General features: G+C 33.3%; 2 protein-coding genes and 1 long non-coding RNA gene across 11 annotated transcripts; 1 reads left to right on the forward strand and 2 right to left on the reverse strand.

Moving 5' to 3' along the window:
* Positions 1-9,026: 9,026 nt before the first annotated feature.
* Positions 9,027-14,297, reverse strand: LOC108335295 (uncharacterized). Of its 8 annotated transcripts, none has more exons than XR_008245715.1 (12): positions 13,926-14,297; positions 13,704-13,735; positions 13,443-13,583; positions 12,657-12,758; positions 12,286-12,538; positions 12,093-12,181; positions 11,608-11,731; positions 10,921-10,997; positions 10,782-10,837; positions 10,584-10,670; positions 10,192-10,507; positions 9,027-10,100 (listed from the first exon to the last, which is right to left on the reverse strand). It is a non-coding gene; the product is annotated as an uncharacterized LOC108335295 (long non-coding RNA). The 8 variants fall into 8 exon arrangements; XR_008245720.1 differs by having other exon boundaries at positions 10,192-10,261; positions 10,387-10,507; positions 12,286-12,758; XR_008245716.1 differs by having other exon boundaries at positions 12,286-12,406; positions 13,926-14,295.
* A 421-nt stretch (positions 14,298-14,718) lies between these two features.
* On the forward strand, positions 14,719-16,856 carry LOC108335294 (formyltetrahydrofolate deformylase 1, mitochondrial). The gene is made up of 8 exons (XM_017571278.2): positions 14,719-14,964; positions 15,073-15,185; positions 15,269-15,419; positions 15,519-15,592; positions 15,672-15,831; positions 16,020-16,118; positions 16,208-16,294; positions 16,609-16,856. The coding sequence occupies exons 1-8, from the start codon at positions 14,788-14,790 to the stop codon at positions 16,753-16,755; spliced, it is 1,008 nt and encodes a 335-aa protein (XP_017426767.1). The 5' UTR covers positions 14,719-14,787; the 3' UTR covers positions 16,756-16,856.
* A 661-nt stretch (positions 16,857-17,517) lies between these two features.
* On the reverse strand, positions 17,518-20,484 carry LOC108335153 (VAN3-binding protein). 2 transcript variants are annotated; one of them, XM_052869670.1, is made up of 8 exons: positions 20,370-20,484; positions 20,152-20,282; positions 19,737-20,030; positions 19,073-19,460; positions 18,767-18,943; positions 18,412-18,458; positions 18,256-18,313; positions 17,518-18,030 (listed from the first exon to the last, which is right to left on the reverse strand). In XM_052869670.1, exons 3-8 carry the CDS (start codon positions 20,007-20,009, stop codon positions 17,792-17,794), a joined length of 1,182 nt encoding a protein of 393 aa, XP_052725630.1. In that variant the 5' UTR covers positions 20,010-20,030; positions 20,152-20,282; positions 20,370-20,484; the 3' UTR covers positions 17,518-17,791. The 2 variants fall into 2 exon arrangements, with proteins under 2 accessions (XP_052725630.1, XP_052725631.1); XM_052869671.1 differs by lacking the exon at positions 20,370-20,484 and having other exon boundaries at positions 20,152-20,347.
* Between the last annotated feature and the right edge of the window lie 5,328 nt (positions 20,485-25,812).

The following is a 25,812-nucleotide window of genomic DNA, read 5'->3' on the forward strand; positions in this document are numbered from 1 at the left end:
TGCTTAAAAAGGACTCTTTTCAATGGTCTGAATCAGCCACTAATGCTTTTATGAAATTAAAGGAGGCCCTTACTTCAGCACCTGTACTGGCGGTGCCCAATTTCAAGGAAGAGTTTATTCTGGAAACCGACGCTTCCGGCTTGGGAATAGGGGCAGTTTTGAGTCAGAATTCTCATCCTATTGCATATTTTTCTAAAAAGTTGTCAACACGGATGCAAAAGCAGTCGGTGTATACTAGAGAGTTTTATGCTATTACTGAAGCTCTTGCAAAGTTTCGACACTATCTCCTCGGCCACAAATTCATTATCAAGACTGACCAAAAGAGTCTTAAGGAGTTGTTGGAGCAGACACTGCAAACCCCGGAGCAACAACAGTGGCTACCTAAATTTTTGGGTTATGATTTTAAGATTCAGTACAAGCCTGGCAAGGATAACATTCCAGCTGATGCCTTATCAAGAAGCTTTCACTTGGCCTGGTCTGAACCTCGAAGCGGGTGGTTAACTAAAGTAGTTGAGTTGATGCCCAAAGATGAATGGTTGAGTTCTCTGTATCAACAACATTTAAATAATGAAATCACTGACATAGATTATACTGTCAAAGATGGCTTGTTATTATGGAAGGGTAGATTGATGATTCCTGATGACTTGGCTCTCAAACAGGCTATTTTACATGAGTTTCATAGTACGAAGATAGGTGGACATGCGGGAGTAACTCGAACTATGGCTAGGATCAGTCAACAGTTCTTTTGGCCGAAGATGCAGGCAGATGTCAGAGCATTTGTCCGAAACTGTAATGTTTGTCAACAAGCCAAGGTTGATCAAACACTGCCTTCAGGGTTGTTACACCCTCTTCCTATTCCTCAACAGATTTGGGAGGATATCAGTATGGATTTCATAACTCAATTACCTAGCTCTAATGGCTTTTCTACAATTATGGTGGTGGTAGACCGATTGTCTAAGTTCACTTACTTTATTCCTCTCAAAGCAGATTTTAATAGTAGGATGGTTGCTGATGCTTTCATCCAGTAGGTGGTCAAGATCCATGGTTTCCCTAAGACTGTGGTGTCTGATAGGGATAGAGTATTCATTAGTGCATTTTGGCAACAACTCTTCAAGGCTCAAGGTACAACGTTGGCTATGACTTTCGCATATCATCCTCAATCCGATGGCCAAACAGAGGCTTTAAATAAGACCTTGGAAATGTACTTAAGATGTTTTGTGTATGACAATCCAAAGTCTTGGCATTCTATGATTCCTTGGGCACAATTTTGGTATAATTCGGCTTATCATCATAGTATTCATATGACGCCTTTTAAGGCTGTATTTGGGAGAGATCCTCCAATCATTGTTCCTTATGTTAAAGATTTGAAGGATCCCGTCTCTCTTCAGGATACTTTAACAGTTCGTGACCAACTGATTCATGAGCTTAAATTCAATTTGGAAAAGGCTCAGAATTACATGAAAGGACAGGCTGATAAGAAGAGGAAAGAGGTATATTTTGAGGTGGGGGACTTGGTATTGGTTAAGTTACAACCATACCGTCAACATTCGGTAGTTTTGAGGAAGAATCATAAATTGGGGTTGCGTTTTTTTGGCCCATTTGAGATCATTCAGAAGATTGGTGATGTTGCATACAAATTGAAATTGCCTACCACTGCTAGAATTCATCCCGTATTTCATGTGTCTTTGTTGAAGAAGTTCCATGGCACTCCAGTTGAGCAATACTTGCCTTTGCCATTGACTACTTCAGAATTTGGACCGACCTTGCAACCTGAGAAGATTTTGGATTCGAGAGTAATTGTTCGTGGTGCGGAACAAATTCCTCAGGTGTTGGTTCAGTGGGAGTCAACCAAACCAGAATTGGCAACTTGGGAAGATGCTCTACTGCTGCAACAATCTTATCCATCCCTCACCCTTGAGGACAAGGGTGTTTTAAAAGGGAAGGGTATTGTAACACGTGAGCTGCATGATGGGAGTGAACGACATGTTATTATGAATGAAAGACAGGTGGAACGTGATCAGGGACACGTGGAACTTGATCAGCAGGAGGTGGAGAGCAGACGCAGCACTAGGATTCGTAAGGAAAATTCTCTTTTAAAAGGATTTGCGCGTTAGTTGGGGGGCATGTGGAATGTGGCAAGTATCTCTCTCTCTTCCAGAATTTCCTCACTGCTCTTTCTGTTCTCTGACCTTACCCATTTTTTGTGCAGGACGACCCTCTGTTCATGCAGCCGATAATATTTTTGGGATTCTATTTCGTTACATTTCCCTTACAGAATCCATAAACTTCTTTTTATATTGTTGTTGACAGAAACATTGATTCATTTAAATAAGATTCATTCCATTTTGAATTTTCCTATCATATTACTGTATCATTACTGTTACACATGTTTATATTTATTATTATAAAATTTAACTATAAATAATTGTAAAATCGATATGTTGTAATGTAGATTAAAGTTTATTCCATTTTTTCTTACTTATTTTATATCTAAATCGTATTGTGTTTGAGCATAATTTAATAAATATATTTTTGGGGCGACAGATATCATGTTACTTTTGAATTAATGCAAATCTTTGTAGTGTTTTATTTCTGTGTACCAACACACATTACACCAAGATGCTTGCAGTTTTGAAACTACAATAATCTTATTTAACTATTTTTTTATGTCTTATTTTGATCCCCCTAAATAGTAATTACATCTTTTTGTTTTCACGTTTTTTCTCAATTTTTAAAATCGAATCCTTAACCGCAACTTTATTTATAATCAATAGTTTATATGGCTAGTAAATTCAAATATTTTTTTTCAAATTAACTAGTATGAGACCGGACGTCCTTGTTTTTTTTTAATTCTGTATTAAAAAGATTAATATATTTATTATTATATTTAAATCAATAATTTATTTATATAATTATATTTAAGTGTTATAATTATGTATAATCATAAATATAATATTTAAATAAAGATTTAGATAATATGAAAAGAGTTAAATAACTAATTATTAGTTTTTTTATAATAAATTAACTATAAATAAATAATATATTTTAATATTTATTTTTTATGGTAAAATAATAGATTATAAAAAGTACAACAAATAATAAGAAGTATATATTATACTAATAATATTTTTTGTTTGTGATTTTTTTAGTATATAACTTTATTCGTTATTTTTTTGTTAAGATTAAGGCTAAGAGTGGTAAAATAAAATTGAATATAATTAAACTTTAGATTAAATATTTAATTTACATGTAAAGAGTTTTGTTTTGGCGGGGAAGTAATAAAGCGAGGTTTTTATACTTTTATTTGTTTGTAGTTTTCTCTGTTAAGTATGTGTCTTTTCAATTGATTATGTTCTGGCAGTTTGATTTTGTTATGTTATTCGATATCCTCGAGTGGGTTTTTGATTTGGAATAGACTTTTGTCAGAGTTATCTTGCCCTTGTAGATTTCTACAGTTGATTGATAGAAGATCTAAGGTAAGTATGAGTTCATTGTCTGCAATTTGGGGAGGAACAAAATGTCATCTTGTAAGTGCTATAATTTTAAGAATTTGTTCCAGAACTCGATCTTGTTCATCATCTGCATTTGCGTGGCATTGTTTTTTTTTGTGTTTTTGGTTTGAAATCTGATTTATTTGACATGGTCTTCTTATTGTATTATTTCTGTGTTTGATTAATTGTCTTGTCAGATAATCCTAGTTTTGGCAAGGTTGCATTTCAGTTGTATTCTTTTCGGTTTGAAAAAGCATTATCACTGTAAAGACCATTAGTTGAATTTGCTGAATGGTAATGGTTGGGAGTTATGTATGTCAAAGGAATTTCTTGTGTTTGGAGAACGATTCTTTCTAGAATGGGGCAACTATTTGTTGATCGGGAGGAACTACTTCTCCGATCCGACGGGCAATGTCCTCCTCAACATTGAATTTGAGGAAGCCATGATTTCACAGAGGAAGTTATGGGCTTCCTACGAAATTTTAGGGTTTTATGATTTATATGATGTTTATTACGCATGTACTTGACGGGTGCTTTCGATTAAAGTTTAGTGTTAGTGTTAATGTTATTGTTAGTGTTAGGATTAGGGTTAGGGTTATGGTTTAAAGTTTAGGGTTATGAATAAGTTTTAGGGTTATGATTAGGGTTTATATTTTAGGGTTTATAGTTTAGGGTTAAAAATGATAGTTTAAGATCAGGATTTTTGGTTTAATATTATGGTTTAGGATTTTAAGTAAGGTTTAGGGTTTGCATAGAGTTTAGGATTGGTTAGGGTTTCGTGCTAGGGTTTAGGGGTTAGTTTTATGGTTAAGGTTAGGGTTAGTGTTAGGGTTAGAGTTTAGGGTTAGGGTTAGGTCTAGGATTTAGGGTGAGATTTATGGTGAGCGTTTAGGGTTAATGATAGTGTTTAGGGTTAGCTTAAGGTTAGGGTTAGGGTTAAAGTTAGTGTTTAGGATTAGGGTTATGAATTGGGTTTAGGGTTAGTATTTAGGTTTAGGGTTAGGGGTTATGGGTTACGATTTTTGTTATGGTTAGGATCAAGGTTAGTTTAAGACTTTCGGGTTAGAGTTTAGGGTTAAGGATATGGTTTAGGTTTATGATTAGGGTTTAAGGCATAATGTATAAGATTTAGGATTAGGGTTTAAAGTTTAGGGTTATGGGTTAGAGTTAGGATTTAGGATAAATGTTTAGGGTTAGGAAAATAGATTTATGAATTGAATTTAGGTTTATGATTAGGTTTTAGGGTTTGGATTAGGGTTGAAGATTTAGGGTTTAGGGTTTCGGTTAATATTATTGTTTAGAGTTAGCGTTAGGGTTTAAAATTAGTGTTAGTGTTTAGGGATAATGTTTATGGTTATGAGTAAGGTTTATGGTTAGGATTTAGGGTTTAATGTTATGGTTTAGGGTTTTGGCTAAGGTTTAGGTTTATGATAGGGTTTATGGTTTGGGGTTAGGGTTTAATGCTAGGATTTAGGGATTAGTTTTTATTATTAGGGTTAGGGGTTAAGGATAGGGTTAATGTTGGAGTTTAAGGTTTAGTTTTAAGGGTTTATGGTAATGGTTTTTGATTTAGGATGATGGTTTGTGGTTAGGGTTAGGTTTTAGGGTTTGGGCTAGGGTTTGTGTTTTTTGTTAGGGTTAGGGTTATGGTTAAGGTTAATGTTAAGATTTAAGGATAGGTTTAGGGTTTATGGTTAGGGTTAGGTTTAGGGTTTAGTGTTAGGGTTTATGGTTAAAGTTTAATGTTAGGGTGTATGGTTAAGGTTAGGGTTAGGTTTATGATTTATAATTAGGGTTAGGGTTATGGTTAATGTTAAGGTTTATAGTTAGTGTTAAGGTTAGGGTTAATCTCAGGGTTCAGGGTTAGGGTTTAAATTTAGGATTTATGGTTAGTGTTTAGGGTTTGAGGTTAAGGTTTAGGGTTATGACTACGGTTTAAGGTTGGTGTGTAGGATTAAAGTTTATGGTTCAGGTTTAGGGTTAAGATCCATGATTTGGGTTTAGGATTATGGTTTACGATTTAGGGTTATTATTAGTGTTTAGGTTTATTATTAGTGTTTAGGTTTAGGGTTAGGATTTATGGATTGAATTTAGGGTTACGGTTTATGGTTTGGGTTATGATTAGGGTTATCTTTTGGGTTTATGGTTAGGGATAAGGTGTAGGCTTATTATAAGAGTTTAGGGTTTAGGGGTTTAGAGTTTAAGGTTTAAGGGTAGGGCTAGGGTTTAGGGTATATGATTTATGGTTTAGGGTTAGGGTTAGTGTTTATGGTTTAGGATTTAGGGTTTATGATTAAGGTTTAGGGTTGGGTTAAGGGTTTAGGGCTTGGGGCTTGGGGCTTAGGGCTTAGGGTTTAGAGTTTAGGGTTTGTGGTTTAGGGTTTATGATTTACGGTTTAAGGTTTATGGTTAGGGTTTAGGGTTAGGGTTTGGGTTTAAGGGATATGACAAGGGTTTAGGATTTATGGTTTATGATTTATGGTTTAGGGTTAGGGTTTATGGTTTAGGATTTAGGGTTTATTATTAGGGTTTAGGGTTGGGTTAAGGGTTTAGGGCTTATGGCTTAGGGTTTAGAGTTTAGGGTTTAGGGTTTGGGGTTAAGGGTTTAGGTTTAGGGTTTATGATTTACGATTTAAGGTTTATGTTTTGGGTTAGGACTTATGGTATGGGTTTAGGGTTTAGGATTTATGGTTTATGGTTTAAGGTTAGGGTTAGAATTAGGGTTTAGGATTTATAATTTAGGATTAGGGTTTAAGGTGTATGGGTTAGGGTTAGAGTTTCAGGTTTAGTGTTTAGAGTTTAGGATTAGTGGTTAGGATTAAGGTTAAGGGTTTAGGTTTAAGATTTAGGGTTTAGGGAATATAGTTAGGGTTTATGATTTAGAGTTTAAGATTAGGATTTTGGGTTTAAGGTTTATGGTTAGTATTTATGTTAGTGTTAGGGTTTAAGGTTTAGGGTTTAGGTTTAAGATTTAGGGGTAGGGTTTAAGGTTTAGTGACAGAGTTTAGGGTTTAGGGTTTAGGTTTAAGATTTAGGGTTTTGGGGTTTAAGGTTTATGGTTAGGGTTTACGGTTAGTGTTTGAGTTAGTGGTAGGATTTAAGGTTTAGGGGGAGGGTTTAAGGTTTAGGGGTAGGGTTTAGGGTTAGAGTTAGTATTTAGGGTTTAGGGTTTATGGTTTAGTTTTAAGGTTTATGATTTAGGGTTTACAATGTAGAGCTTAAGGTTTATGATTAAGGTAAGGGTTTAGGGTATATGGTTAGGATTTAAGTTGTATGGTTTAGTGTTATGGTTTAAGGTGTATGAGTTAAGGTTAGGGTTTAAGGTTTAACGTTTAAGGTTTAGGATATATGATTAGGGTTTATGGTTTAGTGTTTAGGATTTAGAGTTTAGGATTAGGGTTTAGGATTTGGGTTTAGGGTTAGGGTTAGAATTTATAGTTTAGGGTGTAGGGTGAAGGTTTAGGTTTAAGGTTTAAGGTTAAGAGATTAAGGTTTAGGGTTTAAGGTTAGGGTTTATGATTTAAGGTTTAAGGTTTATGGTACGATTTATGATTTATGGTTTATGGTTTAGGATTCAGGGTGTAGGGTTTAGAGTGTAAGGTTTAAGTTTAGAATTAAGGGTTTAGGATTTAGGGTTAGGGTTAAGACTTAGGGGTTTAGGGTTAGGGTTTAAGGTTTATGTCTAAGATTTAGGGTTTAGGGTTAGGGTTTATGGTTTAGGGTTAGTGTTTAGTGATTGGGGTTTAGGGTTAGGGTTTACGGTTTATGGTTACGGTTTAGGGTTTAGGGGTAGTGTTTAAAGTTTAAAGGTATGGTTTAGGGTTAAAGTTTTAGGGTTTATGGTTTAAGGTTAGGGTTTATGTTTTAGGGTTTAAAGTTTAGGGTAGGATTTACGATTTAGGGTTTAGGAAATAGGGATTAGGGTGTAGGGTTTAGGGTGTAGGATTTAGGGTGTAGGTTTAAGGTTAAGGGTTTAAGGTTTAGGGTTTAGGGTTACGATTAAGGCTTGGGGGTTTAGGGTTAGAGTTAGGGTTTAAGGTTTATGTTTAAGATATAGGGTTTAGGGTTAGGGTTTATGGTTTAGTTCTAAGATTTAGAGTTTAGGGTTACGGTTTAAGATTTAGGTTTAAGATATAGGTTTAAGATTTAGGATTTAGGGTTTAGGTTTAAGGTTTATGGTTATGATTTAGGGTTTAGAGTTTTGGGGTAGGGTTTAAAGTTTAGGGGTACGGTTTAGGGTTAAAATTAGCGTTTAGGGTTTATGATTTAAGTTTTAAGGTACGATTTATGGTTTATGGTTTAGGGTTTAGGTTTAGAGTTAAAGGTTTAGGGTTTAGAGTTAGGGTTAAGGCTTGGGGTTTAAGGTTAGGGTTATAAGGCTTGGGGTTTAAGGTTAGGGTTTAAGGCTTGGGGTTTAAGGTTATGGTTTAAGGTTTATGTCTAAGATTTAGGGTTAGGGTTTATGGTTTAGGTTTGGGGTTTATAGATTAGGGTTTAGGGTTAGGGTTTACGGTTTATGATTACGGTTTAGGGTTTTTGTTTCAGGGTTTAAGGTTTACGGTATATGGTTTATGTTTTAGGGTTGAAGGTTTAGGGTACGATTTATGGTTTACGGTTTAGGGTTTAAAGTGTAAGGTTTAGGGTTTAAAGTGTAGGGTATATGGTGTAGGGTGTAGGATGTAGGGTTTAGGTTTAGGGTTAAGGGTTTATGTCTATGATTTAGGGTTAGGGTTTATGGTTTAGGTCTAATATATTAGAGTTTAGGGTTAGGGTTTGAGATTTAGGTTTAAGATTTAGGGTTTAGGGTTTAAGGTTTAGGGGTACGGTTTAGGGTTAAAGTTAGTGTTTAGGGTTAGGGTTTGAGATTTAGGGTTTAGGGTTAGAGTTTAAGGTTTAGGGGTACGGTTTAGGGTTAAAGTTAGTGTTTAGGGTTTATGGTTTAAGGTTAGGGTTTATGTTATGGGGTTTAATGTTTAGGGTGTGATTTACGATTTAGGGTGTAGGGTGTAGGGTGTAGGGTGTAGGGAGTTAACCGTGGTTAGTTAGCCATGGTTAGTTAGCCGTGGTTGCTTAACTGTGGTTGCTTAACATTGATTGCTTAAACGTTGTTGCTTAACCGTGGTTGCTTAACATTGATCGCTTAAACGTTGTTGCTTAACCGTGGTTAGTTAACAGGTTGTGTTAACCGTGGTTAATTAACAAGGTGGGTTTACCGTGGTAGGTTAACCATGGTGAGTTAGTTGACCATGGTTTGTTAACCATGGTTAGTTTTCTAGGGTTAGTTAACTAGGGCTAGTTAACCATAGTTAGTTAATCAGAGTTAGTTAACCATGGTTAGTTAACTAGGGTTAGTTAACTAGGTTTTGTTGATGGAATGTCTTGTAAAGGTGGATGGGTAGTAGTAGTTCACAGTTCTTTAACAGGGGGTGAGATTTCAACAAGGGTGTGAAGTTTGGAATGCTTCAAAGCCCATGCCAACATTTACATACAGAACTCAGTATACATAATATACTTACTGAAGAACTCCCAGTATGAGTCGCTAAATCAGATGCACTATTATTAGTCTTCATAACAGGAAAATATTTTTTCAATAATATAAAGTGCTTCTTAAAATCTTGTAGCTCAGGTACATCATCACCCATTATCAATTTGGAACCATTCCATGCGTTAGACAGTGGTAAAACTGGCCATAGTCCTATTCAAAATTAATTACATTAGCTAAAAGAACAAAAAAAAAACAACGAATAAGTTACACCTTATGCGGGATTAAGTGTTACACGATTTGTTTTCCAAGAAATCATGAATTTTACACAATACAAATTCCTCAAAGTGTAACAGATTACAGCAGTACTTAATGAAGGAAACGACAACAAAAGATTAATTACATAATAAACATAATTTATTAAAGGTGCAATGTAAAATATAAACAACGTACATAATATAACCAACCTCAAATCCTTCCTGTGGAGAGAGACAACCATATGAATCCTGGTAGATTCATAATTAATCTTTCCCAAGACAACACAATTGCACAGATTTATTCCCGAAAAAATACAACGAAATATAAAGATAGATAGAGGTTTCAGTCCCCATTCATCCTCTTAATGAATCTAAAAAAGTATAGCTTGATTAGATGTTATTAATAATAAAAAAAAATCATGTTTCTTCTGAAGAGATAATCTCACAAACCTGTGTCCATAACCGTGTTCAGTTTCTGCAAATTGTGCACACATGGTCAACGATATATTTCGAAAAGATAATTTGAGTAAAAGATAACACTCCTGTTTTGTGCTAGGGGATCACTCAAAACATTAAACAGCATAGTAGACATGCCTGCAAACCTTGACAATATAAATAGCAATTTTGCTGACACTAAATATCAGAATAAAATTTGGAAAGGTCCACCAAAATAGAACTCAGTTTCATAGGAACCGTGGAAATCCACACTATAAAGAAAAACTAACAGTTTTTAGAATTTAGAATATAAACAAATATGACAGACATAAAATATTCAAAATTAGAATTTGAATAAACTGAATAGGAGGTGTAAAGCTTCAGAGACCTTACACTAGTTGACTGAAGCTCTAACGTATTCACATTTTTATTGTCCTGTCCAATTACAAAGTACAATAAGTTTAAAGATAAATTTATGCAGGTTCAACTCCAATACACCAAAAGATTGAACAGTTACTAAGATTACCTCAATCAACAAATCTTTTCTCGTTATCAAACCAAGCACACGAGATGGTCGAGGAACAACAAATAAATGCCTTAGACCAAGTTGACGGAAAATATTGTATACATGTTTTCATCAGTCAGACATCATGGTCATCTTACAACCGAAATGGATAATGGAAATGAAAAAAGATTATTTAATTCACTTTGGATGACACACCTTTGTCAAAGACATATCTTCTGGTACAATGTACATTTCTAAGTCATCTGAACTTAGATGTATATCCTCAATACATATTCCTTTACTAGAAACAGGCTTTGCAAATTCACCAGAATCATGCCTGGAAGTTAAGGAGTCATAAACAGGGAATCATACAGATGTAAAACACCTAACCAACAATTCACAAGAAACCTTACCTAATTGATCTGGCCCCACCTCGAGAATCCGAGGGTAAAGGGCTATGCTGGAAATCAACCTTTGACTGAAGAATTACCAATAAATGACTGCATAGAATAAAAGCATAAAGAAGCTTGAATTTTCAAGAGATGCAAGCTTTAACTTCAAGTTGCAATCAAAATGATACAGTATATAAAGTTCCTTATCTGATTTCTCACCTACGAAGCACTAACCCAATAACAAGTGGTTCTCCACTTCTTGTGTGATCAATCACCTTGCATAGTAAATTGTGAAATACAACTAAGAAAATGTAAGGAATAATGCTCAAGTCAAGATTAGTACAAGAGTTATACATACTGGAAAACCATTGTGTTTATTGCTCCGCAGAATGGAGACCACATCTGAAACCTTAACAACACGGGGAAAGAGACCACCTTCAATAGACAGATTTAAGCATACATTTAGCGCCAAAGGAATAGCTACAGTAAAAAGCATGTCAAACATAGTTTACCGGTGACAGCCTCATTTTTCATAAATGTTAACCAATAAAGGCAACATTACCACCTCAACTAGTCACCCATTGATTTTAGGTTGTATCCACTCTCATAATTTAATGCTTATATATTCAATTAGGGTTTTATTTTTTAATTCCCTCCACCTCTCCCTCTTTTATGTGCCAAACAAGAACAAATAAAATATTTCAATCTGCCTTTACATAACACAACCTCGGCCTTTGGTTATATTAGAATGCATCCAGAATAGCCAGAATAGCCAGTAGTTCAACTAGGCTTTAAACTTGGGTGACCCTAACCTGTTCTACGTTCCAAACTATTTCACCACTGGAAACACTGAAAGAAAAAAATAACATAAATTGGACAACTGCTAACAAGAATTGACCCACTACTAGAAAACTTCCACCAAAACACAACTTAATTAGACAACAACTGTTAATCTATATCATACTTCTTAACTAATACAGCAACACCCCTTATCACACTCAATGAATATGCACTTTCTTAAATAATGTTTTAAAATTATATTTACCCTTCTACTCCCACAGACTTCCTTTGCTGTCATATTCCGCATCTCATATTTAGGCCTTGATTCGAGTAACGGAATACCCCTTAATTGAGCCTGCTCCTCATACGTTAAAAGCATCACCAACAGCCTGTAATAGAAAAGCTTAGTGCATTGTCTAGTGATTTTTCTTTATAGCTGGGAGTTTTGACATGCATACCTTTGATATAAGAAGAACAAGCATTATAAGAGGTAAAAATTTTAAGTTATTTGAGATTTCAACCATAATCACACATAGAGACACCGTCACCCACAAACAACGAATAAGTTACCTTATGCAGGATTAAGTGTTACACGATTTGTTTTCCAAGAACTCATGAATTTTACACAATACGAGTTCCTCAAAGTGCAACAGATTACAGAAGCACTTAATGAAGGAAATGAAAACAAAAGATTAATTACATAATAAACATAATTTATTAAAGGTGCAATGTAAAATATGAACAACTTACATAATATAACCAACCTCAAATCCTTCAAGTCAAATACAATATTTTTGGTCTGTGGTTTCTTGTTGACACTGTTCACCACACCAATACATCTAAAGAGTAGAAAATTATAAACTACATCAGCAAATAACTATAAATAAATATATCTATTAAGTTAGAACATATATACTTTTGAGGAAATCAACAATATACTTACCAATCAAGAAATCAACAAAGTACTTTCCATCAATGATATCCTTTATACTTTCGGACTTCCACATCTTGGCAGGTACACTTGCAATGGGTTCTTGTATAGATGTTGCTTATATGAACAATAGCTTAAAAGAATGGTCGCATACATTAAATTGAGCTCTGTTTCTTAAGATTTTAAAATTATGTATTATATAACTTTGACCCTCTTTTCCTCCCACAAACCCATATCTTCCTTCTTAATCATTACAGGTATCACCCTGATCATCATAATGTTTATCACGTTATGTATATATGTAATGAAGATTTAAATAATATAAATAATAAAGAATGATCTTCAAGGAAAATTGAACGCAGAAAGGACTTCGAGTAAGTTACAGGCAGCGTTAGTCAGGTATCTGATTCTGGAGCAGTCTGTTTAGCAAAGGGCGTTCCACCTCTGTATTCCTTGTCGTCAATTTTTTATACTGATGTCCTATCCTGTGGACAGAGACAACCATATGAATCCTGGTAGATTCATAATTAATCTTTCCCAAGACAACACAATTTCACAGATTTATTGCAGAAAAAATACCACGAAATATAAAGATACATAGAGGTTTCAGTCCCATTCATCCTCTTAATGAATCTAAAAAGTATAGCTTGATTAGAGGTTATTAATAATAAAAAAAGATCATGTTTCTTATGAAGAGATAATCTCACAAAGTTGTGTCCATAACCGTGTTCAGTTTCTGCAAATTGTGCACACATGGTCAACGATATATCTCGAAAAGATAATTTGAGTAAAAGATAGCACTCCTGTTTTGTGCTAGAGGATCACTAAAAACATTAAACAGCATAGTAGACATGCCTGCAAACCTTGACAATATAAATAGCAATTTTGCTGACACTAAATATCAGAATAAAATTTGGAAAGGTCCACCAAAATAGAACTCAGTTTCATAGGAACCGTGGTAATCCACAATAAAGAAAAACTAACAGTTTTTAGAATTATGCATTATATAACTTTGACCCTCTTGTCCTCCCACAAACCCATATCTTCTTTCTTAATCATTGCAGGTATCACCCTGATCATCATAATGTTTATCATGTTATGTATATATATAATGAAGATTTGATATACATTAAGCAAATTTTAACTCATGCATTGATACTTTAGATTACCTTTTGATATGTAAGAATCATCTCCAAATGTCGTTGGGAATCCCATGATTCAACAAACCATAAATCTATGATTGTCACAACAAGATTCAACGTTTCTCTTGTTCCATCAATATTTTTGATCATGTCAAATTTCTTTTTCGTCTAATACATGATGGAAATAGTTGAAGAATTAGTTTAATGAGAAAAAAATACACACTTGAAGCCAAAACACAAAGATACACACGAAATAAAAAACTTAAGTTTGGTTATAAAATACGTAACTTGATAACTCAACGTTCTCCAAATCTTCAATCCTTGATAAACAAAAACAGAATTCGATTAAACAAAGTAGGAGAAGTCAAGCTACTGAGTTCAATACATGAAATAAGTCGAAAGAGACAAAGAAAGCCAAAAGTTGAGAGATGAGGTCCAAAAAGGAGAAGAAGATGAACATAGAAAGCGAAAAAGTGGACAAAGAAGGAAAAGTATATGCAGATGACTAACCTTTCACACGTCCAAAGATGCAGATAACACGAAAAAGGTAACATAAATGAAGGCTGATATTTGATTACAGAAAAGGTATATAAAGAAGAACAAGAAGCGGGAGAAGGTCTTATATAGAAGAAGGTCCAAACCATTCAGACTCATCTACGACAAGGTGAAGCGAGAGAAAAGACAATACTGTCACTGATTAGTAGGTAGTACTGTGAAGAAGATGAGGCTAAAATGTTAATTCAAATGGGTCAACAGAAATAACGAAAAAACCTTTATTTAAAGAAGAACAAGAAGCGGGAGAAGGGGAGAAGGTCTTATATAGAAGCAGAATGTCCAAACCATTCAGACTCACCCACGTAGAGGTGAAGCGGATGAAAAGACAATACTGCCACTGATTAGTGATAGACTGTGAAGAAGGTGAGGCTAAAATGGTAATTTAAATGGGTCAACAGAAATACCAAAAAACCCTTATTTTTTACAGTTGTCAGTTAGTTAGGATGGTTTAATTACTCATTTAATGGGAAATTTTCTTAGCCTTCTACCAATGACCAACTTCTGCGTATTAAAAGAAATAAATCAGTTATCACCTATAAAAATCCATAATAATAATAATAAATAAATAGAAAGAATTAGAGTGGCTGTGTCTGCAAACCGCTACTATTTTAGACCACAAATGTATGCAAAGTTCTAATTTGAAGAATAATTTTTGAATTGTTTCAGACCACGTTTTTGCAGGTTATTGAAGTCGTTTTCCATTGTTCTAGACCACGTATATCTTTTCCTATTATTCTTGGTCGATAAAGCTAATACATGCGGAATGAGAAAACAAGCACAAACCCACCAAATACCTTAGTTTGGATAACCAAATGAAATGGGCATCGTCCGAAAACTGTGTTCTACTTTGAACAACCTCAAAGTTTTCAGATTGAGCAACAGGAACAGTTACGGTTATAATAATTTCATCACCTGTAACATATCCGTTGACCCCTTAAACCCATCGTCTTCCAATTCCTTCCTCACTCATGGAATCCATGTCTTTCAATGCCCGGTAAGCTGCATTCTCCGTCTGTTTATAATATTTCTAAGTTCATTTTTACACTATTACCATTATGAGTCTCCTTTCACAATTTTTTCTAATATTATGTCTTTCTGATAGGATACGGTTGGAATTGTAGCCAAGCTATCTGATTGCATTGCCACTAGGGGTGGCAACATTCTCTCTGCTGATGTTTTTGTACCTCAAAATAAACAAGTCTTCTACTCTAGAAAGTATTCTCAGTATAATGTTTTATACATGTATGTAGTGTTCTGTGCACAGAATCGAATTTATTTACAGTGTTCAATATTTGCAGTGTTTTTGTTTTTGATCCTGCTATGTGGCCACGAATGCAAATGGAGGAGGATTTCCTGAGGATCTCTAAAACATTCAATGCCATGAGATCTGTTATAAGGGTGCCAGCTTTGGATCCTAAATATAAGGTTGCTATTCTCGCATCAAAGCAGGTATGCAGTAATGTTTACAACAAAGAAACATTTTTTAATGTAGATATATTTATGTGATGCAACGTCTGTTGAAGAAAAGGTTTGTTTCTATTGTTGCAGGACCACTGTTTGATTGATTTGCTGCATGGATGGCAGGATGGAAGACTCTCAGTGGATATTACTTGTGTGATTAGGTGGAGTTTCAGAATTATGTAGCTAAATTGATTTTGTGTCTGTTTAATTAATTGGTTTATTTTGAATTACTTTCAACAGTAACCATTACAGAGCTCCAGAAAGTGAGGTGATTCGTTTTCTTGAAATGCACGGTGTTCCATATCATTATTTAGGAGCAACAGCAGAGAATAAAAGGGAAGATGAGATCTTGGAGCTGGTTCAGAACACTGATTTTTTAGTACTTGCGAGGTATATTCGGGTAAATAACTTGATTACAGATTGTTGTAATTGGTTTTAAAATCTTCAAATTACAAGTCTTTTTTCTCAGAGCACGAGTTTTAATAACGATTATCATCTGCAGTATATGTTCTGTTACTGTTTGATTGCATTGATGGTGAGTATTATTAAATTGAAGGTGAACATGAGTTTATTAAGTTATTATTGTAGATACTATCCAACACCTTTTTAAGGAGTTATGGGAAGGATATAATTAACATCCACCATGGCTTGCTACCATCATTTAAGGGTATCAATTCATCTAAACAGGTAGCGTTTCATTGCTTAAATTATATGTTCATCATGCTTCCTTCCTAATCAACTGTGAAACGTTTAATATGATTGATTGTCTTGGCAAGGCCGTTGATGCAGGTGTGAAATTAATCGGTGCAACAAGTTACCTTGTGACTGAAGGACTTGATCCTGGACCTATTATTGAACAGATGGTGAACACAAAATTTTTAGTACTTATTTATCTCTTGTATATACATGCCATTACCAAGAATTATCATAGCCATAAGATGGAAAGAAGCAAGTATCAGTTCTTCTTTTCATATTTGGAAAAGAAATATTGTGCTAGCTAAATCTCATAGCAGTTCAGTTTCTGTTGAATTTCCTTACAGATAATAATAGAATAGAATTTTGGTGTTGTCTGATTCTAAGATAAAGAACATTTACATTTAGTCAATTACTTATCGTAGAGATTCAATTTTTTTTTTCAGTTTATTTTCTGAGTTGATGTGGCTGAATTGAATTGCAGGTTGAAAGAGTTTCCCATAGAGATGATTTGCAGAGCTTTGTGCAGAAATCAGAGAACCTTGAGAAACAGTGTCTGACAAGTGCTATCAGGTCTTATTGTGAGCTTCGAATAATGCCATACGAAGAAAACAAAACTGTCGTATTTTGACGGCAAATCAATTATACTATGTAATCCCTATAAATCCATACAAAGCCAAAGTCATGACCATGCGATAAATCTCTCGATAAATATTTATTTTGATTTTTTTATTGTCGTAATTAAAATTAGTTTTTCAAGAAATTAAGTGAAAGAATTTTTATAAACTACTCTATATATAACTTGATTTTAATCTATGAGAGAAATTTAATATAATTATTTTACCTTTAGAATGTTTTTCTTTAATATTATTGAGAAGTTTACTTAAGCAAAACTTATATAAACTTTGGTTGCGGTGATAAAGTAGCGAAACCAAAAGATAAAAACTTTAAAAACAGAGCAAGAAGCCAACTTTATAGTTTCTATCTTATGCCTATGCAAAAATTTAGTTGTAATTTCCATATTCAATTTAGTTAAAAAGTTATTATTAATCAACTAAAAAATGGAAAAAAAAATAGAAAGAATGAAATAAACTACATGCATCAAATACTTACATATATGCAATTTAAGAAGGGGTATCTATTACCATATCTAAACCTACATGTTGTATTTATGAATTTTCAAAAGTTATTACCCATGACCGAACTAGTTTTACACTCAATAGAGGCTGTTTGGGAGATCTAAATGCATTTTATATCTGTAACTTTCACTTTCTCTTACATATATTTTGTCCCCTCGCTCAAGTCATTTAATAAATGTGGCTTATTAAAAAAGAATATTCAACAGAGACTACTCCAATTAGTACTTAATTTGTGCTGCTAGAAAGCATTTGCGTTCTAAACATAATAAATCTGTAAGCTCTTTAATTAAATAATTTGAATGAAATAAGGATTGTCTGAGGTAGTAGTTTTTATATCTTAAACAGGGTTTTAACACTTATCAATTTGGTATTGCTATTAACAAGGATGGTCACATGCAACCCCTGCTGCACATAACAGGAGTGCTTCTTTGCTTCTGTAATATTGTAGGCTTGTAGAGGTAGCATTTTTTTGACAAAATTTTTTTGTTCACTCTTCTAGATCCTAGAGGAATATACAATTCAAACAAATCATGTACTGCTACTAATACTTAAAAATTCTAGAGAATGCTCTGTTGCTTCAACAGAGTTCACCCTACGAAGTAACATCTCTATCCCATCAACCCATTTTTGCTTATGGAGTTTGTTCTGGCACTTGAATTCTAGAAGACCTTGTGCAGTTTTGAGTCCAAAATATAGCTCTTCCGATGCTTCCCTTTCTTTTCTATATGGCCATGCATTATCTTTATCACACACTCCATACACCACACCTGGTATACAACACATATGTTACCCAGAATTAGGGAATAACTATCAGCAATTTGAGCCAGAAGAAAAATCACAACATAAGAAAATAATCCATAATTTTTAATAATATGACAATTCGTAATTAGATGACATATTTGCAGCATATTGTTCTTATTGTAGTTGAAATAAATAACTACAAAAGAATAGGTGCGTGGTTGTTGAGAGCTTTTAATGTTAGAAGGACTTACATTTATTCTTTTTGGAGAAGGCTCCTCCAACGTGCTTACTTTTGATCTTAATTTTGACCTGAGAACATGATAAATCAGATTGCTGTCTAGAATCTATAAGAAAGAACTTGCCACCCCACCAGAAAAATGTTTGTAGGTCAGCTTTTAAAATGGTACCTGGCATTTCTTCATATAAACATGGACATGTCTCCATCGTAAAGTCCCTGAAGAAAAGAACACTTATCAAACATGGAAACAATGTCGACCTGATAAGTATTGCAATTAAAGTAGGCCAATGTCAGGAATTCAATTTTTCAAGATATTAAAACTTAAAAAGGGACAAAGCATTGATTATTGAGGGATGGAAATGGCTATCAGGTATCAGAAATGCTTGTCTTTCATTAATGTGAGGACTAAACTAAGATTTTCGAAGCTCTAAAATCCAAATCAACCAATATTCATAATCTGAGAAACAAGTTTCACATACAGTAAAAGAATCCAATGCTATGAACTGATATAAACCAAGAATTACCTTTTTCTGTCAGCTGCAACAAATCACCCAAACATGGTGGATGACGTTCCAACATCTGACCGTCAAACGCACGAAGCCATTGCGTTTCCGCTATCACTTTATCGTACGGACTTATTGACGCATTCTTCTTTGCTTCTTTTGGCAATCTAGCTGTAAGAGCTGCTTCTCCTCGCAAAGCTGATATATGTACACATAATGTACCGAACCAATCATCAGTATTTCAACATACTGTTGAATATTCCACACTCACAATTCCACAAACACTTTTCAAGCATAGCGATAGAACAATTGGTAATAATTAATTACCTGTTGCAGCTGCAGCCGTGAGAGTCATTAGATCACCGGGGGTCTGAATATCCACCGCGGACCTGACGGTGGCGGCCACACGCTCCCGATCCGCGCCGGCTAACTCCGCCATCTCAACGCAATAAGAAGCCAAGAGTTGCGTGGCGGAAGCGAGAGCAATGTCCAATTTAGAACGACAGCCACCGCGAGGGTCCTCTGTTGCGGCCACCGCAGCCACCGCAGAGGCCAACCCCGCAATGGAAAGCGCCGAATGCACACGCGCGTTCTCCGCACGCGCCCGATCTTTCTTCTTAACGGAAACGTTCGTGCTCCCATACTGCTTCTGATGTAACCACTTTCCAATAGCACCCATCCTTCGGCAGTTTCCAGAAACCATCATTTTCCCTCCCTGCCATCAGAACCAAGAACATCTACTATTTTATTTCGCATTTATGAAAATAAGTTTTTTATTGAATAAGAAAACATCAAACGGGAGACATAAATTTGATTGAATTAGTTAGAATAACAACACAGCTGTATTATCAAAACTCAAACTAGGTAACTGGAAACAAACTCTGCAGCAGTCGATTTATATATACATTTCCTGATACATAGCATATAGAACAATGTTCTCTTCGAGTTTAATCAGATTTGATTAGTATTGTGTTGAAACTGTGTGACTTACTGCTAAATGAGGTGCAGAAATAGGTTCTTGCAATGTGTCGGGGCCCGTATCGAGAAAATTTTGCTTTTGTTTCTCAGAGAGAGCCTTTGAGATTTCTGAGGCAGAGAGACTCCAAGACCTGGACAAGAACTCCATGGGTTCACGCGGTGTCGGTGGCTCAGCCAACGGTGGCAAGGATGATACCAGTTTGAACTGCTCGTTCTCCTGCACATCCTCTGAAGCTAACTCCAGCCATGACCCATTTTTCCAAGGTGGAAAAAATCCACCTTCCATGTTTCTTTTCTTCTGTAAAACCTTTTCCAAAACAACAAAAGACGAACTTAATTAACCCAGTTAGCCTCAACAATCGAAAAGAAGAAAATTTGATGGACCAATTTGTGTTTTCCAATATCCAAATTGAAATGAAAAAAGATACCTGCTTGGGTTGTGAAGCACCACAAATTCAGGTGTGAGTGAGTATTCACTACTCCGCTCAAAAACCACGTTTGGTGTAAATGCTAAGAAGACATAATCCTGAAGAAGCGGGTATTGGTTCGTGGAGAGACACTGTTGTCGATAACGGAAAGATTATTGATAATTTAGAAAAAAAAAGTACGATGATAGAGTTAGAATTAAAGGTGAAGAATACATTACCTGATATATAGATACAGATATAGATAGACGAGTGATGTGTCGTTTTACAACGTGGATTTAATTAATGCGCTACGTAAGTACTTTCGGTTGTTGGAGATTGGAATGAAATTAGTGCAGTGCAAGACTATATAGTCAATGACGGTGGAGGTCGGTGTTGTCATATATATTCTTAATTTCTCTCTTTCGCTATGTAAGTGAGAATACTCATCATCACCACACGCAATTTATGATAATGAAAGGGGCAAAATCACAATGTTATGTTCTCTAATTCTTCGTACGTCTTCATATAATTGTAATGCGCCAAAAACAAATATTATGAGTCTTTCGCCAAACACCATTAAGTTTTAGGTTTCAAGGTTACAACGCATGTTTGGTATTTTGGCGTATGCATTGGTTAGGAAGCCATGCAAACCCCAACAATTTGAAGTTTTGAACTATTCGATTGGGATATATAAGACTCCAATCCAATGAAGTACTGATAAGGATTTCTGATGCAAACATAAATAACTAAACCTAAGTGTCTCCGAGTGTACAATCCAATACAAACAACATCATACGTTTGCACAAGTTCAGAATGTTTATCATTTGGATGAAAACAGCTTTTTTGTTATTTTAAGCACAGTAAAAAAGAAACAACGCTTGTTTTGGTTTGCTTCGACCTGTTTCTGTCATTCATCTGAGTAATAGTATTTAAAACCATGGACTCTGACATACGGATCCAACGTAAGCAGAAACAAAAGCGACCATGCTGAAGGGTAGCTGCATTTTGCATGTCTCGAGAATGGCGGAGAGAAACTATACGAATATACTAGTAGACCTGTCCAATTTCGATTGCTTACACGTGATGTTCATGCATGAATAAACTTGGATTTCTGTGACAGTCAAACGCAGTGTGCCAATTATTCAACCTCCTGATTCTAATACAATTAATTAATCGTAAGAGTTTAGATGAAAAATATGCATAACATTTTCCCATAAGTAATATAAATTTAAAGACAAATGCTTTGGAGTTACAACACAGTCGTGTCTGTAAATGTATAAATAATATATTTTCTTTTCTTTTTTTAACTATAGGATTTTATTTTCATTTATAAATTACATTAGTTATTAATTAATAAATTGTATAATTAATTTATTAATAATAACAAATCAATGTGTTTCTTTGTCTATCATTTATTTTTCATGATTCTATAAATACACTTACAAAAGAGAAGGGATTTCACATTAGTTATTTTCAGGGTTCTAATTGGTTGTACAATGAGAAAACGAAATAAAAAAAATGAAGGTTTTTGTTATTAGAAAGCATATTCTTCAAATATAGGTTTGTATTCTGGAAGAACGAAAGCTTATATGGGACATAAAAATTTAAAATTATTTAAGTACACAAATGAGAATGTGTTTGAATAATTGAATATAATGAACAATGTTTAAACAATGAAAGGAAAATACGTAAATAATGGACAAAGGTTTCAACAGTTAATGGAGCAAGACATGAACATGCAACAAAGAACAAAACGTGTTGTGTATCTCTTCATTGTAAACAAACATTAATTGACTCAAACAAATACAAGAAAGAGGAAAATGAAAATAGAGAGGAGAGAAGAACAATTTTTTATTTTTTTTTCAAGGAGAGGAGACGAGAATAAAATGTTTTGCAACAACCAATAATGATAATAAAGAAGATCTCATAATAACCTATTTAGTTGCAACGGAGAACAAAAAGAGTTTTTACAGTTTCAATGTAGAATGTTCTACAATAACACAATATTGTGACAAAAAAAGTAATTTTTATAAAAATTTAATCCTAAATAGAAGAATATCAAGGTACATTGTAGAAGCAAAGTCTATATAGGTTTCAATTATTTTAAAATTAAAGTTTATATTATTATAGGTTTTGTTTTTTCTTGAACAAAGTTTGTTTATTAGACTATTTGGAACGCGTTTTCTGCATTAAAAATACTTTTACAAATTGTCACAAGAAAAAAAAAATTATTTGATATAATTTTATTTTAGCATCTAACAACTTTTTAGTCACATTTTATATTTACTATTTTTTTAGTCACTCTTCAATTTTTGTTTCTTGAACTAATTTCTTATAATTAAAAATATCTTTAAAAATAGATTATCAAGCCTTTATAGTGTCAACAAGTATTTTCCTTTTATTTAATTGAGTAACTATGTATATATGTGAAGGAATCTCAATAAATCTTACCTAAACTGTACTATATATTAATTTTGTAGTGTATGTTTCTCTGCATCGATCTTATCCAAACATCACAACAAGGTAGAAAGATGCTTGAAGCCTTTTTTTGTTGTGTGTGTTATAATATTAAGGTGTATATTTGTTGAACATATATATGAAGTATGCGTCTTTTCAATTTGCCTTTTTTATAAAGCAAAAGTATATGCAAAGGTGAGTTTGAATGAGAAGAGGAAGCACTCGCTTTCAATGGGCCAGCGTGAAAGGTGAGTGTTGAGCGAAATGGTAGAAGAAGAATGTGTGATGTTACGAGAGAGGTTATATCGTGCAAGTTAGGCACACAAATACACATTCATGTGACAATGTCTTCAACCACGTACCACTGTTACTTCTTCACCCCCAAATAACTGAAAGTTACATCTTACCTACCCTTCTTCACTTTTCAAATCAAAATATACTTTCATCCGTATAAAATTTTAGGATAATAATGCTTTGATAATATTTTTTAACGATATTTTAACATCATCTATGTGTCATTATGTTATTGGTTCATGTTGATGTTTATGATTATTATTATTGATTGTAGAGTAATTTTAGACCAATCACAAACATGTAAATGATATTAAAATATTATTAAAAAAAATATTATTAATGTATCATTATCCAAATTTTTAAGTTTATTTGGTACTATTTTTTTTTCTCTAAAAATATTAAATTTACTTTTTATAATTATTTTATCTTGTAATATGTATCACATGAATAAAAATGTATATCATCCTATCGTTTATAAATATAATAAAATATTATACTCGAAATTTAAAACTTAAAGTTCTGTCAGATTGAATTTGAAACGAATGCCATCATGTCAAACTCATCAATGGATTCATTTCTATACTAGTACAATCTAAAAATATATATTTATTGCCATTTTAATTCATGTAAAAACAACACAATTAACAGAGTTTATTTTGGAACGGGGAAAATATTTCTATCAACAACAGGTAACAGTTGAAGATATCAGTTCCATTACACTAACAGATAATAATAATAATAATAATAATAATAATAATAATAATAATAATAATAATAATAATAATAATAATAGAAGTATATGTACATTATTCAATTACTCAAGTTTTCTTACATATGCTATAAATGCCACAGACATTAATTTGTTTACTTGATTCAGCATACTCCACAGAGTTTTCTGAACGACAAACCATTTTTTAAAGTATTTAAATTTGTACTTTTAGTGATATCAAATCTATATAAGACATTAACATAATTTCTAATTAATGTTTTTAAGATAATATAAGTTTATAAGTTTTTTTTGTGTGCAATATTTACTTTTTCAAGTTAGTTTTTAAGATTGAATTAAATTTAAAATAAATTTTTTAATATAATATCATAATTATAGTTAGAGTTTTTTTAATAAAAATTATTTTTTATTTGATTTATTATTTCATTGATATTTTTAAAAAAATCATTAATATTTAATTTTACACATGGAAAAATATGTTAGAAGTGATACATCAGTTAAAAATAACACCAATATAAAATGTATAACCGAGTGTAAATTTTATTTTACAAATTAATTAATTTTGTTATATTGAATTAAGTTTAAAATTTATTTCAAAACATAATATCTAAGTTTCATTTTTATTAACTCACGTTTAAATTTGCTGTGAGATGAACACATAATAAAATAATTGAATTTGGTGGATGAGAGGTAGGGTGATATGTATGTTGTTGAATGTGGTTGGAACATAGTGGAGTGATGAATGTATTGACATCAATGAAATCCAAGAAAAAGAAGGTTTATTGGAGCGTCTGAGGGTTTTGATTAGTTAGAAACATGAATAATGTTACAGAGATGAGATGGGATGTGTGAGAAGAAACCTAATGATTAGGGTTTGGGAACTAAGTTGGTGAAGTTGTTCTTATAAGCAGTTACATTTTTTTTACAACTTAAAAAACAATTTTTTCTTATTTTTTCTTTCACATTTTTCTTATTAAGCAACCTTATTAAGATTTTATAAAATTTTGTTAACAAATTAAACCCTCTAACACAAAGGCATTATCATCTACATGTTTTTACATTTTAATTATATTATTTATTATTTCTCTGCAGTAAGAAGTCAAAATTAGAATAACTTGTGACATTGTTTAAACTTAAAAAATTTATAAAAATTAAATTCTCAAACACAGTGGAAGCAGTGATCGCGTCAACGTAAATAGTAGTATAATATCATTTCCTTGATGACTGAGATATATCGTCGTCAAAAAATCTTATCTTTAGGTTCTTTAGAAAATACTTGACGGTGCTATAGTTTTTTTTTTCCTTTAAGAAAAAGCTTATTAGGATACTGACATTAATAACTAAATATTAAGTAAAATCATTACGAAGTATTATATTTAAATTAACTAAAATACAAGTAATTAAACATTAATTTATGTGTGTTTAAAAAATAAGAATATGGGTGAAAATATATGTACCTTTTTAAATATCGAGAAAAGAACATGGATACGAAAATAAAGTTCATAATACTTTAGATGAAAGTTCCACGATATTATTCCACTTCAACTACACGACAAATTGGCATGTCAACACAAACATATTACAGAAAAGAAAATTCCAATAAAAAGTATAAAGTAAATCACATAGAATAAATTCAATTGTTTTATGAAATGAATGCAAGTCGTGTCTTCTTCCTGGGAGATGCTGTAGTTCAAAATTTTAATAACGTTATAAGTGCATATTAGAGTAATAACTTGGATATAATTTTTCAGATATTTTCAGTGTAATTTTAGCTGTTAAAGTTATAATTTTATCTGGATAATGCATATGATAAATATTTACATGCATATTAAATAAATTTAATTGTGAAATATATTTTATCCCTTTTCTGTTTGGTTCTCACCTTGTAGAATTTGGATAATGCGTCCAAGTCGTTTTTCGCAGTGTAGTCTCCATCATCTTTGAACAAAGTAGATCGAATAAAGGTAAAATTATGTTGTGGTTTCAATTCATCACCACCAATTTTGCTGTGATCAATTTTGAAGTTATGAGATTAGCACGTTCATGAACGTGGGCCCACCGAGCCCGTGGCCCATCAAGCCCACTCAGATACTTAGTCGAAGCCATCATAATGATGATCGGAATCGTAACACTCAGTCGTCGTCATTTCTGTTTTGGTGTGCTCGTTGGATTTCAGAGACAATAGCTCCAAAATTAGGAATCTT

This window comes from Vigna angularis, chromosome 10, assembly GCF_016808095.1.
Source record: "Vigna angularis cultivar LongXiaoDou No.4 chromosome 10, ASM1680809v1, whole genome shotgun sequence".
Taxonomy (NCBI): Eukaryota; Viridiplantae; Streptophyta; class Magnoliopsida; order Fabales; family Fabaceae; genus Vigna; species Vigna angularis.

Excerpts from the sequence above, each read along its gene's own strand:
- LOC108335294 (XM_017571278.2), top strand. The coding sequence starts at position 14,788 with ATGGGCATCGTCCGAAAACTGTGTTCTACTTTGAACAACCTCAAAGTT. Across the intron at positions 14,965-15,072 it reads TCCATGTCTTTCAATGCCCG|GATACGGTTGGAATTGTAGC; the intron begins GTAAGCTGCATT and ends TCTTTCTGATAG. Across the intron at positions 15,832-16,019 it reads TACTTGCGAGGTATATTCGG|ATACTATCCAACACCTTTTT; the intron begins GTAAATAACTTG and ends TTATTATTGTAG.
- LOC108335153 (XM_052869670.1), bottom strand. The coding sequence starts at position 20,009 with ATGGAAGGTGGATTTTTTCCACCTTGGAAAAATGGGTCATGGCTGGAG. Across the intron at positions 19,461-19,736 it reads TTTCTGCACCTCATTTAGCA|GGAGGGAAAATGATGGTTTC; the intron begins GTAAGTCACACA and ends TTCTGATGGCAG. Across the intron at positions 18,459-18,766 it reads GTTGCAGCTGACAGAAAAAG|GGACTTTACGATGGAGACAT; the intron begins GTAATTCTTGGT and ends TCTTTTCTTCAG.